Source organism: Monodelphis domestica, chromosome 6, assembly GCF_027887165.1.
Source record: "Monodelphis domestica isolate mMonDom1 chromosome 6, mMonDom1.pri, whole genome shotgun sequence".
In the NCBI taxonomy this organism is placed as follows: domain Eukaryota; kingdom Metazoa; phylum Chordata; class Mammalia; order Didelphimorphia; family Didelphidae; genus Monodelphis; species Monodelphis domestica.
In genome coordinates this window covers 14,130,739-14,145,767 of record NC_077232.1, presented here as the reverse complement: position 1 = coordinate 14,145,767, position 15,029 = coordinate 14,130,739, and the positions used below count along the sequence as shown (strand labels likewise).

Genomic DNA, 15,029 nt, shown 5'->3' with positions numbered 1-15,029 from the left:
TCTCCAAACTCCATTAGTAGTAGTAGATGTAATAGTAGTAGTACTTATAGTTGTATAGGATTAGCAGCAATAATCATAATTGTCTTAGTCATAATTGTAGTAGTAGAGGTGTATTACTATTGTGTTCTTATATAATTATACCTTATATAATGTATTTTTCATTATATTTCATAATCATGTTTTATATTTAGTAATGATTATATACATGATAATTAAAATAATTATCATTTTATTAAAACAAGCATTTACATAGTATCTATTAAATTTCAGACATCATGTTCTACCATAAGCTAGAAATAATTTTATTATCATGACAGCCCAGGAAGAAAGGTGCTATTTTATCCCTATGTTGTACTTGAGGATTACAAGAAAAATAGATTAAATTTAAAGATTAAGGGATAGAGTCACCTGGTTATTAAATATCTGAGGCTTAGTTTTAAGTGAAATCTTTCTGACTCCAGATGCAACACTCAGTCAATTATCATAGCTGTCTTGTCACTTAAGAGATGGGAGGTAGTGATGTCAGTACACAAAGGACAGGAGCTTCTGTCTCTCATTTTTGACCACAGACCCACAGCTTCAAATGAGCTTAGAAACTGGAGTCCGTAAATCCAAAACTTGCAGTTGGGTCACCTTCATCCCTGACCTGGTCTGGCTATTCTTTACCAGTATATTTACTAAACCTCAATTTGCTAATTCAGGGATTCAAGGATTTTATAATCTGACTCCTATTGAGACCAAATAACTTCCTCTATACTGTTTTATTTTTCTGTATTCTATCATAAAACATTTACTCATGGAAAAGAGAATTTGAGAAAAAAAATTAAGCAGCCCTTTTCTATTGCCATTTCTCATTTGCACATGCACTCAGAGCTGAATACTTACCTGTTCTTCCATTTTCTCTTTCAAACACTTTAATAGCTACAAAGTATTTTGAAATTACCTTTTTGATCAGTCTCATTTTTTTTCAATAGAAAATGGGTTATTCTAATCTTTGTTGTTCCTGGCATTAATCATAGAGTACTATTTCCTGTCTGGTTGTTTGTGTGTTTTTTTCTGGATCATCTGTTACCTGGCTAAACTTCTTCCTCCTGGTCTGGTCAAAGTTGGTTGGTAAGTTTCTCTGACTCATGATGATTCTATTTAAGCAAGTCATGTTTTTCTAGCTCAAATTTCTCTTACTGATTACTGAATAAAAACCTTTGAACTTCCAATCTCTTCTGTGGTGACTGATAACTTTAGGTCATAGTAAATATACCACATAATTGTATTTAAATATGCTCATGCAAAGCCTAGGCTTTCTATGAACATATATATAATATTATTTTAGGAATCATACTTAGATAAGATAATTCCTATGACTCCAGTTTCCCAGCATATCTACCAAAGCAACATGTTACTCCAGATAGTAGGAATAAGACATAGAATAAGATTTTCAATAATGAGTTCCTCTACCTTTTTAGAAATAAATGTATCATGAATACAGCCATATACATGTTTGTCATGTGCAAGTATCAAATATATTTGCCAGCAGAGATTTGTTGTTAGAAGATACAAAAAAATTGATCAGTGAGATATTCTATATAAATATCATATTATTTGTGGGATTATGATCCAGGCCAGAATAAATACCCTAAATTGAAGTTAATTTAATGGAATTCTCATAACAACACATAGACTCATATTGATAAAGATTTGTATAAAGAAGAATATTAACATTTTCAGCGAGATTATTGTATCAGAACTGTTGTAATTGGTGATTATCTGAGAAAATAGCAATGGTAGTACACTGAATGTCATTTAATTACATAAAAGACATGAAATTCATAAGGATCAAGAGCTCATATTGACATTTAAGATCATTGCAATATCACACAAACAAGAGATAACTAGTTATTGAATGATGTGAGTGCTTGTTTATTTGGGTATATGATTTGAGATTTCGGTTTTATAAGATTATTCACTAAGAAAAGTGAATAACATGGAAATATGCTTTGAGTGATAATGCATGCACAATCTAGATTGTATTTCTTGTCAACCTCAAGTGTGGGGAGAGAAGAAACAAGGGAGACAAACTGAATCATATAACATTGGAACTCTTATGTAGAAATTTGTTATTAAGATAAAACATAGAGAAAACAAACAAACAAAAAAAAAAAGAATGGTGTGAGTAGACTATACTAACTCCAAGGGTGCAGTGGAGATACCTAGGACAAATTAGGCCCACTGAAGAAAAACAGACAGAAAGGACATGCTTATGACTTTTGCTGAGACTCTTGGAAAGGACAATCTCGGCTAATAGTGCAGCTGTTCTCCGGGCTGTAACTTAGACAAGAAAGGATTCCTCCCCCAGTTTGGTCATCATCAAACGCTGAGTCCATCCTTACTCTTAAGAGCCAAGAAGTCTGTAATATCATGATGAAAGAATCAAACCCTCCTTTCCCTAAGTTACACAGAACAGATAAACTGTCACTCTTTCTCAGTTTGCTAATGTGAAGTCATTTTATAAACAGTATTCTGTGGGAAAGCAGCACCCCCCAAGAATCTTGTAATGCTTAGCTTTTTACTCTCTATCAAAGTCTTCCTTTTTGCCACAATAAAAGGAGCTCTTAGAGACCAAGTGTTCCCATCTGGTGCTTGCTTTGTTATCTCTATTATCTCTCTCTCTCTATCTTTCTCTACCTCTCTGCTTTCTCTCTCATAGGTGGAACCCTGGCCCTCTCCATACAGTACCCAGGACAATGCAAGAGAAATGTTACCTTCCAAGAAAGAAGTGGGTTTGCTGCAAGTTCTGATACATCTTTTCCTTCAGTCTGAAGCATGTGGTGGAGAGCACGAGCAAATAAATAAACTCCATTGTAGATATTAGAACTCTTTTCCATTATGATTTTATCCAAATAAAGAGGTGAAACCTGTGCAAAGGAAAAATTTTCATGGCATCCTCGATGAACCATATCTACAGGACTTATTTCTGAAAGTGTACAGTCAAAGACCACCTCCCAGAAGGTCTTTAGGAAAATGTCCTCAGGGTTGGCACGGGGATGCACACTTCTTAGGAAATCTGTGAAACCAGGAATCCCCTTCCTGAATTGAGAAAATATTAATGTACCATGAAAATTGGTCATCTTTGAATCACTAGCTACTGTACTAAAATCCCAGGATGAGGTGGTGACCAACATCTTCCCAGAGAAAGCATAATACTTCAATAAATGAGAAATTTCATTAATGGCATCTGTATTTCCATAGATGAATATCACATTGGATGAGGACTGAAGGATCCTAGACAAGAAATTAATGTCTTCATTTTCCTTTAGAAAGTTTTCAGGAACTTTTTCTGTAAAAGCCAGACACATACCATTCGAGGCCATCTCCTCATTCAGATCCCTGAGGAATTGTGCCCCTCTCAGGTCATCTGAAATAATCAGCCCCATCCAAGTCCAGCCAAAATGTAGCATCACTTGGACTGCTGCCAGGTGCAGAGTCGATTCCCTGCTGCCCAGCTGATAGACATATGGATACTGAGACTCATCAGACAGGACAAGATCAAATGGGCCATAGCTGAGCTACATAAATACAAAGAACAAATAACTGGAAAGCTGAAATATACGTAATTTCTGAGTTCTCTTTAAAATTTCATCTCAAGCAATTGTTTAAGGTAAATACATAGAAAGTATTGATAAATTCTTGTTCATTTGACTGGATAGATCATGACTACAATTGATTGAAGAGATGACAATTTTGTAGGTGGATTTATGTTTCAGGTCACCAAATCACAGAATTTAGAACAGAGCCATTTTGAAAAGAACTCAAACAGGACTGAATAAATAATCCTTCCTTCCATGTCTCCTTAAGCAATTATTTATTCTGTGTTTAAAACTTTGTAAAAAAGAAATATTATTTTCCTCTAAAACCACAATTCTACTTGTAGACAGCTCTTCCTATTAGTCCCTCTTTTCTTACATTCATCTTTTTAAAAATCAGTTTCTCTGGAACATCAACTCATTGCTTCACATACTTTCATAGTGATGCAAAAAGAACAGACTCTGTCTCTCAAATGAACTTATACGTTTAATGGTTAAGCTTAGTTATATGTGCTCTCTAACTGATCTCATCACTTTTTCACCTTATAAATCAAATATTCCTTTATCCAGCTTTCTAAGTCAAGGAGTCTATTCATGTCAGGATAACAAGGAAGAATTGAAGGCCCCAGAGTTAATAATCACTAAGAGCAGAAAAGTCCCCAATTGAGTGTATATCAGAATAATAGTGCAACCCTGAATTGGACTCAATAAGCCTATGAGTTTCTAGTCCCACCCCACCCCCTCCGAAAATCCCATAATCCTTTGGTGACTATCAAAACTTATGTGTGGCTCCTAAGTGCTCTAGCATGCAAAGTGACCACATAACAGTAAACCCTTTTTTTCAGACATTCTAAACTAGACTGCGGGTAACAGTATCCTGAAACCATTTAGTCAGATAGGATGTCTATCTCAAGCTAGTGAAAAGCTGCTCCATCGGAATGGACTGATGAGAACAATTTATTCCAAAGGCCGTGAAGGCAGTTAAAAGAGTAGCTATTGAGTAAGGGAAGTACAAAAGTAATTGATGAATATAACATAATTAGTGCACCCATTTTCTGATCTAACAGAATAATAAAAACTATATAAAATGAGAATATTTTTATTTTTCATGATTACATGTTCTTGATTCCTACTTGTTTGTACAATGGATATCCCGTGACAATACATAATTATTGTGGTGTAAATGTAATTGTAATGATTGAACTTTGGGTAATTATTCATGAATTTCAGTGATAATGGCTGTTGAAATAAATGCTTATTTTTACAACTACTCCTCATAGGAAACTGCTAAGAAAAAAGGAATGATAGATCATGATGATCTTTGAAGAATGACATCTGTGAGAATACCAATGAATAATGTAAAGAAGCAATGACTGTATATGTAAGTTGTGGCAAAGACACATCAGGGAATTTCCTAAAATATATCATTTCTTACTTTCCTGATCCAAACACCCATCTTCATTGCCTATGGAAGGATGGTTTTGGGCAACCAAGTAAATGGCATTCTGCTTTTTCATTGAACCAACTCTTAATTTTGCTTCATTGTCCTGATGACTCTATATCCAGACCACTCAGAGGTTTTTTTTCATTAATCTTAATATTCACTGAGGATCCAGTTAGAAAATGCACATCAGACATTTGATATTTATTCCCCAGAAATACATTCAATTGAATAAACAATTCATGTCTAAAGAATATGTCACATATTTGACATATGAGGCCTAGATGAAAGAACGGAACAAATTCTCAATTGAAATGTAATGATCACTGTAAACAAAGAATTGGATACTAAATATTAGAACACTGATGGGATGGACAAGTGCTTCATATATGTAGGATAAATGTACAAATTAATTTCACAATGTATAGGAATATATTCCTAACACTGGCAATTTTCCATTGCAAGAGGAAAAAACAAACTTTATATTTAAACTCTTCAGAATTTTACTCAAATATAACAAGGTGAACTGAGATGATAGCTCTATAATTTGGGAAGATATTAATTTGATTCAAAATCATCACTCAAAACAAAAAATTCAATCTCAATTAAAGAACAGAGTGAGTTCCTTCATGGAAGGGACTTTTCTCTACTTTTTCTATTTCTGATTTCAAATCTGTGCCGAGGGCTTCTTGATGAATGTGGATTGGCTCTCTGGTGCCAGTACGGATTATATGATGTATTAGCTATTATAAACAAAGAGAATATGTGTTGCAAAAGGGGAAAAGTATTGTCTCACTTACCTGTGGGACTTTATATACATCTAACAAGGGGGCCATAGCCATGGACATTGTAGATGACATCCCTCCAATGGCAACCATTGATTTGTGCTGCCTGTCACAGCTATAGTTAGGGATAGTTGGACCCTTCCCAGACAACCATATCAAAGAACTCTCCACAGCCAAGTGGCTTTGATGGAAGTTATTGAGTAACTGGTATCCCAGAGTTACATTGGGCAGAAGATGGGGGTCCTTGTTGATCTCATCCACAGCAAATTGGACAGTGAGAAAATGTTGGTAATGCTTGAGCATGTACCTAATGTGACAAGAAGAAAGTCAGAACAAGGCACAACTTGGAAGGCACAGGAATGGCAAAGTATCGTAATTGATAAAATATGGGTCGTTAGCAGAATATTCCACATAATATTTGTAAAACATGAGTGATACTTAAAGGGCAGTCAATGAGTGAAGTAAAAAAAAAGATGTAACTGAAAAGTTGACAGGCTGATTGAAATTATTAAGAGTGTGTGAGTGTACACACCTCTTCCGGTACACACCGGAATTGATGAAGAAAGGATAGACAAATGTGGGAAGAGTATGTTGGCAATGGACTGGGAGGATTAGGAAATAAACCTAATGGCTTGTTTTCATTATATTTTAAGGCAATGAGAGCAGCTGAAGAGGAGGAGAATAATGAGATTCGGGAATTTGGAAAGCAAGCACAGATTTAGAATAGCTATGGTGCAGAGAAGAAAAAGAAATCACCCATAGTAGAGTACAACAATACACAAGTACATTTTATAGCAAAATCAATCTGCAAATTTTTGTGATAGTCACTATGTTTTTAATAGTACCTGATTAAAGGGAGAAGCAACAGTTACCAACAATAATCTGTGGTCAGAGTTGGACAATGCTTAAAGAAGTTTTTGGTGCTTTTTGAGAAGTCATGCTATTCCACAGTACAAGTCTAGTCACATGTCTCTTACTCTGATTTTCTCTGTTATGTATTATTTACATATTTGTTTGCAAAATACATTTCTGTGCCAAACAGCAAGAGAGCTAGAAATCTAAGAATAAAAATTAAAACTTAATGTGTATTTTCTTATATTTGATTCACAGAAAATAACTTATATACATATATAAACACATACAATAAAAACAGATATACCACAAATTCTTACAAAGAAATTACAGGAATTTAATTATGATAACATGAAGATTCAAAGTAAAATCCTTATACTAAATAGTGTACATGATCAGCTTTAAAGGAAGAAAAAGTATTTTGAGTGGCAGAGTAGACATGAAAGCATCTTTCAGACAGCCTGTGTTAAGATACAAAAGACCTGAGATTTCAGGAAAGAAAGACAGCAAGTAAATCAGATTAGACTCAATGTCAATGACTTGTATATTATCATTGGGCAATAAACCTTCAAAGGAAAAATAGTTTTGAGTCAGAGTCGGAAAAGCTCTAAAACTGCCACAGATAAGTACTAATTTGGCCTTGTATGCCATAATCAGACATTGATGTTCCTTTATTACGGGAGCCAAGAATAACATTGGCACAAACACTCATGTCGTCAAACATTATTCCAGAAGCTTTGTGAAGATTCAAACATTCTTACCAAAAAATAGGCCTTCCAAGATACATCAGGTCTTCTGCTTTCTTTTAAGGTTCAGGGCTATACAATCTCTAAAAAGAATTCATTTAATATTTATATCACTTTAATTATTAGGAGTCAGTACTTTCCAAGAACTTAAATTTATATGTTTATGAATTTAAATCAGCTGCCCTATTTATGAAATTAATTCAAAACCCCTTCCACCCAAAAATGAAGTGAGTTTTCTAGATTAACCATCTTTGGTACATGATGACTGCATATTAATGGAGACATAATGGATTGTCATTGGTCCAGATGTAAATTATGAAAAGATAGAGGCATATCCTTTTTCAGGTGAAACAAAAAACCTGATTTCGCGCCTAAACCTCTGGAATGCTGAGATTAAAGATCAATGCCTTTCTTGCAGGACTGAGTATGCTCTCTCCTAAGACAATCTTTCCAGATCAGTTATTTTCCTAGTGCATACCCAGTTGTGGACTGATACAGTGACATTTACCACATTTCCACTATGTCTCAACATCTTCAACCTACTGTCAAATTTTCTACAATGCTGGGAACAGAAAAGAACATAATCCACCAAAAGTGGTCTTATTAGAATTTTATCCTAGAGAGATCCTCACATTCTTTGTACTATCAGGAAATTCTTCCCTTCCAAACAATTCATTTTTCACTAAATTATTCCAACATTTTTTCTCATTGTATTCATGTCAGGTGGAATATTCTGGTATTGTTGATTTGGAAAACAAAATAAAGAATGCAGATAACACAACCAAGGTTCTCCTTATTGATTCCTTTGCCATCATCATATCTTCCAAAACTATCCATTGACCTGAGTTTACATTCATTCTTTTATTAATGCCTTTTAGCTCTGTGCCTTCTGAAAATATGATGTATTATACTCTTGTACTTCACCAAGCCTTTAGAAAAGATGGGACTTGAGTTATTGCATTTAGGGGATATTTAGATTGAAAACACTGGTGTCTTTTCCAATATAAACAGAAGAGTGTCGGTAACTAACTGAAGATTTTAAGAAAGAAAATCTTGACAGTTATTAGTGTTAAGATATACTTTTATCATAATGAAACCTAATGAGATTGCTGAAATACTTTCTCCATCCTTACAGTTGTATGTTCAGAATGAAGACAAGATGAAGGAATTGTGGCAAAAAAAGAAGACAATTATCAAGGAATTCTAACCAGAAAAAGGATTAAAAAGAAGTAGATTTTTGAGGGAAGAATATGAGGAGTCCTAATATATTATCACATGTAAAGGGAAAGAATTAAATGAGAGGAAGGAAAATATTTTTGAGAGATTGTGCATGCCCACATCTTAGCAAAACTCCGCCTGCTGACTAGATATTACATTCAGGAGGAATAAGAAATGATGTATACTTCTCACAACTCAGGTTGGATGTATCCTAGAAAACAGAACAATGCCATTTTCTTGAAGGACATTATGACAACCACCTAATGACGATGCTAGAATTAGATTAAATCACTATCTTCTCACCTAAAATTAAAGAAAAAATCAAAACATTGAGAAGGAAGAGGAAACAAAAACAGAGAAATCAGAGTAAATAGATTGGGATTAATAAAGACAAGTGAGGGCATTTTATATGTACTCCATTTCTAAAGGTTCCCAAAAAGCAATCTAACTCAGAAGAAGAATTATTGACACAAACAATAATCTCAAATATACCAAACTTTTCCATGTTCTTAATTGATGTCATTTGTGAGGTCAAGGTCATTTTTTCTTAATCCATTCCTCCTGACCTGCACATGGTGGTTAGATAGTTCAATGGAGTGGAATGGCCCAAAAGTTTATATTTCCTGAGTATAGAAATGGTGAAAACTCAATACAATTGATGAATTTTTTCAGGCATCTAAATACATGGTTCTTGTACTCATTTAAAACTCAATTTTGTTTGATATTTTATTCATACTTTGCTATTATATGATAATGATAAAGCTCCAGTAAGAAGTCACTTTCACCTAGTTGTCCTAAAGGCATAAAAGCATATAAGGAAAGAAACATTTTGTACCATTCCACTGCTAACTCTCTTTCAGGCAGATAAGACTTGAAGCTATAGGTTGGAGAAAACTTTAGATTCATTATGGAATTCTGAGTTAGTTCTCTTTTCTGGTGCCTTAGCAAGTTAATGATAGATGCTTGTTTTAGTTTATTACAAAAGACTCCGAGAGTAGCCCTGGTAAATCTCATCCAAAGAGAGGATAAATAAGTGATCCCAAACACTTCTTCGTCAATATGTTTGATAACAAATCTGTCCGTCTATACTTGGGACTAGTAGCCTTTTCTCAAATGAGGGTATTTTGGGAGATCCTAATTTTACCACTTGATCCCAACATTGAGTGTATTCCCTCCCTGCTCTGCCTCCCCAATCTTTGCCCTCAATGAGTTTCTTCCATCCATGGTGATGCATTTCTCTGTATCTATATCACGACATAGTGTGTATAAATACTTTCTGTCTGCTTGCTGCACAATACACAATGAAAAAGCCTATGATTTTACAGCTTCCTGAATGCCATTTTCCTTACAACATTCAAGCCCAAATCTTTTCTCTACCCAAAGCTGTGAGGCCAGGTAAAACACAATTCTTCCCACAAGAATAGTCAGTCAGGAATATGAATGATGACATTACACCAGTAAGAAAAATAACAGAAATTACAACTTACTCTGGATTTCCCATTGACCAGACCGGAGACCAGCTGAAATCTCTCTTCTTAATTTTACGTTGTCCCTTCCAAAACAGGGAAAGGAAGGCCTCTATAACTATATGTCCTGCCTTTCTATAATTAGGGTTGTAATGTCTTTTTAGGTGACAGGGTTGCTCCCCCATCTGATATTCAAAAAAGGAAAACTGAAAAATCAGGATCACAAATAATCTAAATAAAAATAGCCCCAGTTTCCCAAAATCCATGGCCAAATTCCAAAATATATAAAGTGGTAAAAAGTAAAGAAATCTAAAAGGATTGGGGATGTTTTTCATGAACCTACAGACACATTCTCTGTTTCTAAAGATTTTACTTTTCTAATAATTTTTTAAACTGTTCTACTTTAAAGAGCCCCTATTATTTGGAAAATCCTAATAAGAGATATGACACAGGCATCTGTTTATGATAAAGGAAAAAGATAGCTAAAAAGGGTACATTTATGGGACTTTTTTGCCTTCTGGATATTATTCACTTTGTTCCCTATAGATATGGAGTGAAAATTGCCTCATCTTTATGCCTCTGGAGTGTTAGTCAAAAAAACATGTTGACCAGAGTCAGAAAGTGAGATCATTGGCGACCGTCCTGACCTGCGACTCTTCACCTGCATCCTCCTTCCTGAGTTAAAAAACTCAAGTGATAAAATAAGTTTGGCCACCTGCTTCCTTGTTTCAATCCCTGCTGTATTAGCAGCTTCCCTGGGGTTTGAGATGTCCAAAGTGCTGTCTCATCTGTCACAATTGAGTGCTTAAGGACTCCTGGAGTGATACTTCCACTCTCACCACACTAATTCTTTGCAATGACTCTATATTTCCAGATATTACATCAGGCAGACTCCAGCCTTATATGAAGAGGCAGAAAGTGAGAGTGATAGTTTCCATGACAACGCCAGACAGGTCCGAGAAGGTGTTGAATCTAGCCTTGATAATATTAACCACAATGCTCTGGCCAGTGGCTGTATACACTTAACCATTACTGAAAGCAACATATACATAATAATAATCAAAAGAATTTCAAGTCAATGCCTTCAACATAAGTTTTTCTTCCAGAGATGGAGATCACAACCCAGATATAACTATTCATTGTAGAACAACCTTTTCTCAGTCTTCTCATCAATTTCCCATTGTGGGACCAACACCTAGCCTACATGTATCCCTGATTTCTCAGTATAAGACAAATGTAACCATAGAACATACTATCACTTCATCTCTTATTGCTACACCTACCATGTGATCCAGTCTACTTATGTTTTATACTTGCATATAACGAATACTGATCTCTACACTAGTTTCCTTCATGTACCCATTATTATAACAAACCCCAATTTGATAACTCCTATCAAAAGTATTCATTTTTAAAAGGAATTCACTCTTTTCATTATAGAATTAGTGTTTTCTATGTAATGTTCTATCAGCTCATTGCTGTGACCCTTTCTGAATTAACTACTTAGGAACAATTTCACCCTAAGCCATGGCTACCAGATAGATACATTGGCACATGGCCAGTTATTTCATCCCCAATATCTATAACAGTGCTTTACATGTAATAAGTGATAAATAAATGCTGGCTGACTTCTTGCTCTCAAAAGCAAGATTGGAAGAGGCCAAAATGACTTGACCATAGTCTGTAGTAGAGTATGGCCATATTTAAGCATCTGAGTTCAAATATGGACATATGGACAAAGTTTGGTCTTCCACAAGATTTTTAGAGAATTTGGGCTATTTTCTTTTCCATTTTAAATAAAAGAACATCTTTTTTTGTAAATGGTTAAATCTGAGAAGTGGACCAAGATGGTGGAGTAGAGGTAAGGAAAGCTCAAACCTCTCCAAATAACCTTGTAATGGGGCTTAAAAAGAATTCTGGTAGAGTAGAATCAACAAGGTAACAAAGTGAAACAACTTTTTTTTTTTAGAAAACATCTGGGAATAGAGACAAAGAGATTGTGTTACACTGAGGTAAGGGAGGAGGGTATTCCACAGCAATGTCACACCACAGGTCAGAGACAAAGGGGGAGAATTAATGAAAGGGAGGATGAAATGAGGGAGATAATGGTCATATCAAACAGTCCAGATAAAGAAGAGTGAATGGAGAGAAGGAAAGGATCAAAATGGGAAAATACTTTGGAAGTGAATTCACATGTAATAATCAAAGCAATAAATGTGAATGGGAAAAACTAATCCATGAGATGGAACCAGAAAACAAAGCAAATTAAACATCAAAATCCTATGATATGTTGTCTACAATAACACAAGTTTTTTGGAAGTTCAATGGGTATGGCATTAAATAAATAGATAAGTTTGGCTAGGATGGTCATGTTTATTATGCAAGCTCATCCTAAACATGAGCAATCAATTTTTTTCAATTGCTCAGATCTAGTTTTAGTTATGTGGAAAGTGTTTTGCAGTTGTGTTCATATAGTTCCTGTGTTTGTCTCGGCAGATAGATTCCGAAGTCTTTTAAATTGTCTTGGGTGATTTTTTGAATGGAATTTTTCCTTTTAATTCCTGCTGCTGAGCTGCGTTGGAGATATATAGAAATGCTGATGTCTTATGTGTTTTTAATTTGTATCCTGCAACTTTGCTAAAGTTTTTGATTTTTTTCCACAAGCTTTTTAATTGATTCTCTAGGATTCTTTAAGTAGACAAGCATGTCATCTGCAAAGAGTGAGAGCTTGGTCTCCTCACTGCCAATTTTAATACCCCCAATTTCTTTTTCTTCTCTTATTGCTACTGCTAGTGTTTCTAGTACAACCTTAAATAATAGAGGTGATAATGGGCATTCTTGTTTCACTCCTGAACTGATTGGGAAGGCTTCTAGTTTATCCCCTTTGCAGATGATGTTGGCTGATGGTTTTAGACAGATACTGTTTATTATTTTTAGGAAAGGCCCTTCTATTTCTATGCTTTCTAGTGTTTTCAATAGGAATGAGTGTTGTAGTTTGTCAAAAGCTTTTTCTGTGTCTATTGAGATAATCATGTGATTTTTGTTGGTTTGCTTATTGATATATTCAATTATGTGGATGGCTTTCCTGATATTGTGAATCTTAAAATTTCTCAGACTTGTGAATGTTAAAAATTCTCAGACTCTACCTTAGAACATTTGGTTAAGACCATTCACCATTTTAAACATTGAAGGGACTTAGTCAGGAATGTATGTGAGAACTTTACATTACTCCACCCATACTTAGACAATGCCTTAGGGGGAGATAAAGTTGTAAACTCCCTCCTGAACAATGAAAAAGTACATAACCCATACTTATAGTGAGGCCAAGCCCTTAAGCTAACTCTATTTTTAGATCTAATACAAAAAGATGCTAAGTACCTATGAAGGTCAAATTAATCACTAAAAGGTCAGGCAACTTGCAAACTTTCAAGGGACAAGCTTAACAAAAGAAGGTGTGAATTAAGAATGGTCAGTCTTTTGGAAAATGTCTACTGTGATTGGTAGATGTGAAAACTTAGGGGAGGTGACATAGGAGAAAATTCTCTTTAAAAGGAGGTCAGAAGAGGTCTCTGAGAAGGTCAGCTTGCCAAAGCTGAATAGAAGAGAATTCAGCTTGGTGGCTGAACTTGGTTGAGTTGAGGAGCTGAACTGGTGGGTGTCTCTGAACACTAGAATCTTGCTTGGGAAAAATCTTGTGGTGAGTGGATTAAAGACTGACTGATCTCTCTCTTAAGGCTTAAGCCTAGGCTGGCCTAGGCTGACCTAGCCCTTTTCTCATTATGACCTCTTACTCTCTGTTTCCCTTTCATTAATTTCTTAATTTGTATTAATTAAAATCTCTATAAAACCCAGCTGACTTGGGTATTGCACATTTGGGAATTTTTCCCATGGCAACCACTTTATTTTTGATTTAACGCAAGACACTGTCTTGAAACCATATTTTCACGGTCACAGTTTAAGGCAATCACTCTTTTAACTGTTACAGTTTATGGTTGACCTTGTAAGTTGTGACGAAAACCCTCAAAAATTTCTGTGAAATCTCTTTCCTTTCTCTCTATATTACTTGCTCTGTCAGTCAGTCTTTTAAAACATGCTAACTCAGCTTCAAAATACAGCTGCTGCAAAAGAGGGTGAGTAAAAAACATTTTGATTCTCCTTAAATTAAATAGAATTCAGCTGTTTTACATCTTAGCAACAGGGCCCTAAGGTCCTAGCTAGGAGAGCTGTTTCTAAATATCCTTTCCTTTAGGGAACAACTGCCTAAATTAGGATTAAGAAAAACCTGGGAAAAGCTTTTGGCCTTGTCCTGCTTCCCACATGTTTACTTTAGAAATATGGAGTTACAGCCAGTTCAGAACTTAGTTAACAACTGGCTTTTCATTAAATACTTTGTTTTGTTTTGTTTTTTTAGTGCAAGCATTTGTCTGCAACTTATTTAACAGCTGGCTCATCAGCTCCATGACCAATCTTGTAAATACAGAATTCCTTGTCTCTCTGAAAGGGCTCATCCCATGGAATTTATGGCAAAATCTAGTCAACATACTACTTTCCCTTGAGCTTTTGATTGTTGTAGTTGTAATATTGGATCTCCTTGAAGAACTCATTTCTCAGTCAAACTAACCCATTGTTCCCTCTAATATTCAACAAAATGTAGAACTAAATACTCAGTGGGAGCTTATAGAGGAAAGTCATGGGGGAATTCCCAGGAAAAGTTCCTGGGAATTTGAGACTCAGTCATCACAAAGATGGAGAAAATGACCGTGTAACTTTCTTTTCTAGATGTGAGACTGTAATCTCTAATAGTGACAAGAATGCTTCCCAATACGGTGCTCAGGAAATGAAAAATGATAAATCAGGATCACAAATACACTAGAGGAAGAGAATCCCAGTAAACCCAAGCTCATAGCCACTATTCAAAATCTACAAAGAACCAAGGAGTA

The 15,029-nt window shown here is 35.1% G+C and overlaps 1 protein-coding gene across 2 annotated transcripts in view; it reads right to left on the bottom strand.

Annotated features, from left to right (window-relative positions):
- VN2R641 (vomeronasal 2 receptor 641) overlaps window positions 1–10,355 on the bottom strand; it is a 29,642-nt gene extending 19,287 nt beyond the window's left edge. Inside the window, exons 1-3 of one of the 2 annotated variants that reach the window (XM_016422770.2) lie at window positions 10,111–10,355; window positions 5,823–6,114; window positions 2,760–3,563 (exon numbers count right to left, since the gene is read on the bottom strand). In XM_016422770.2, coding sequence (XP_016278256.2) covers window positions 2,760–3,563; window positions 5,823–6,114; window positions 10,111–10,355 — 1,341 coding nt within the window. 2 annotated transcript variants of the gene reach the window in all.
- Between the last annotated feature and the right edge of the window lie 4,674 nt (window positions 10,356–15,029).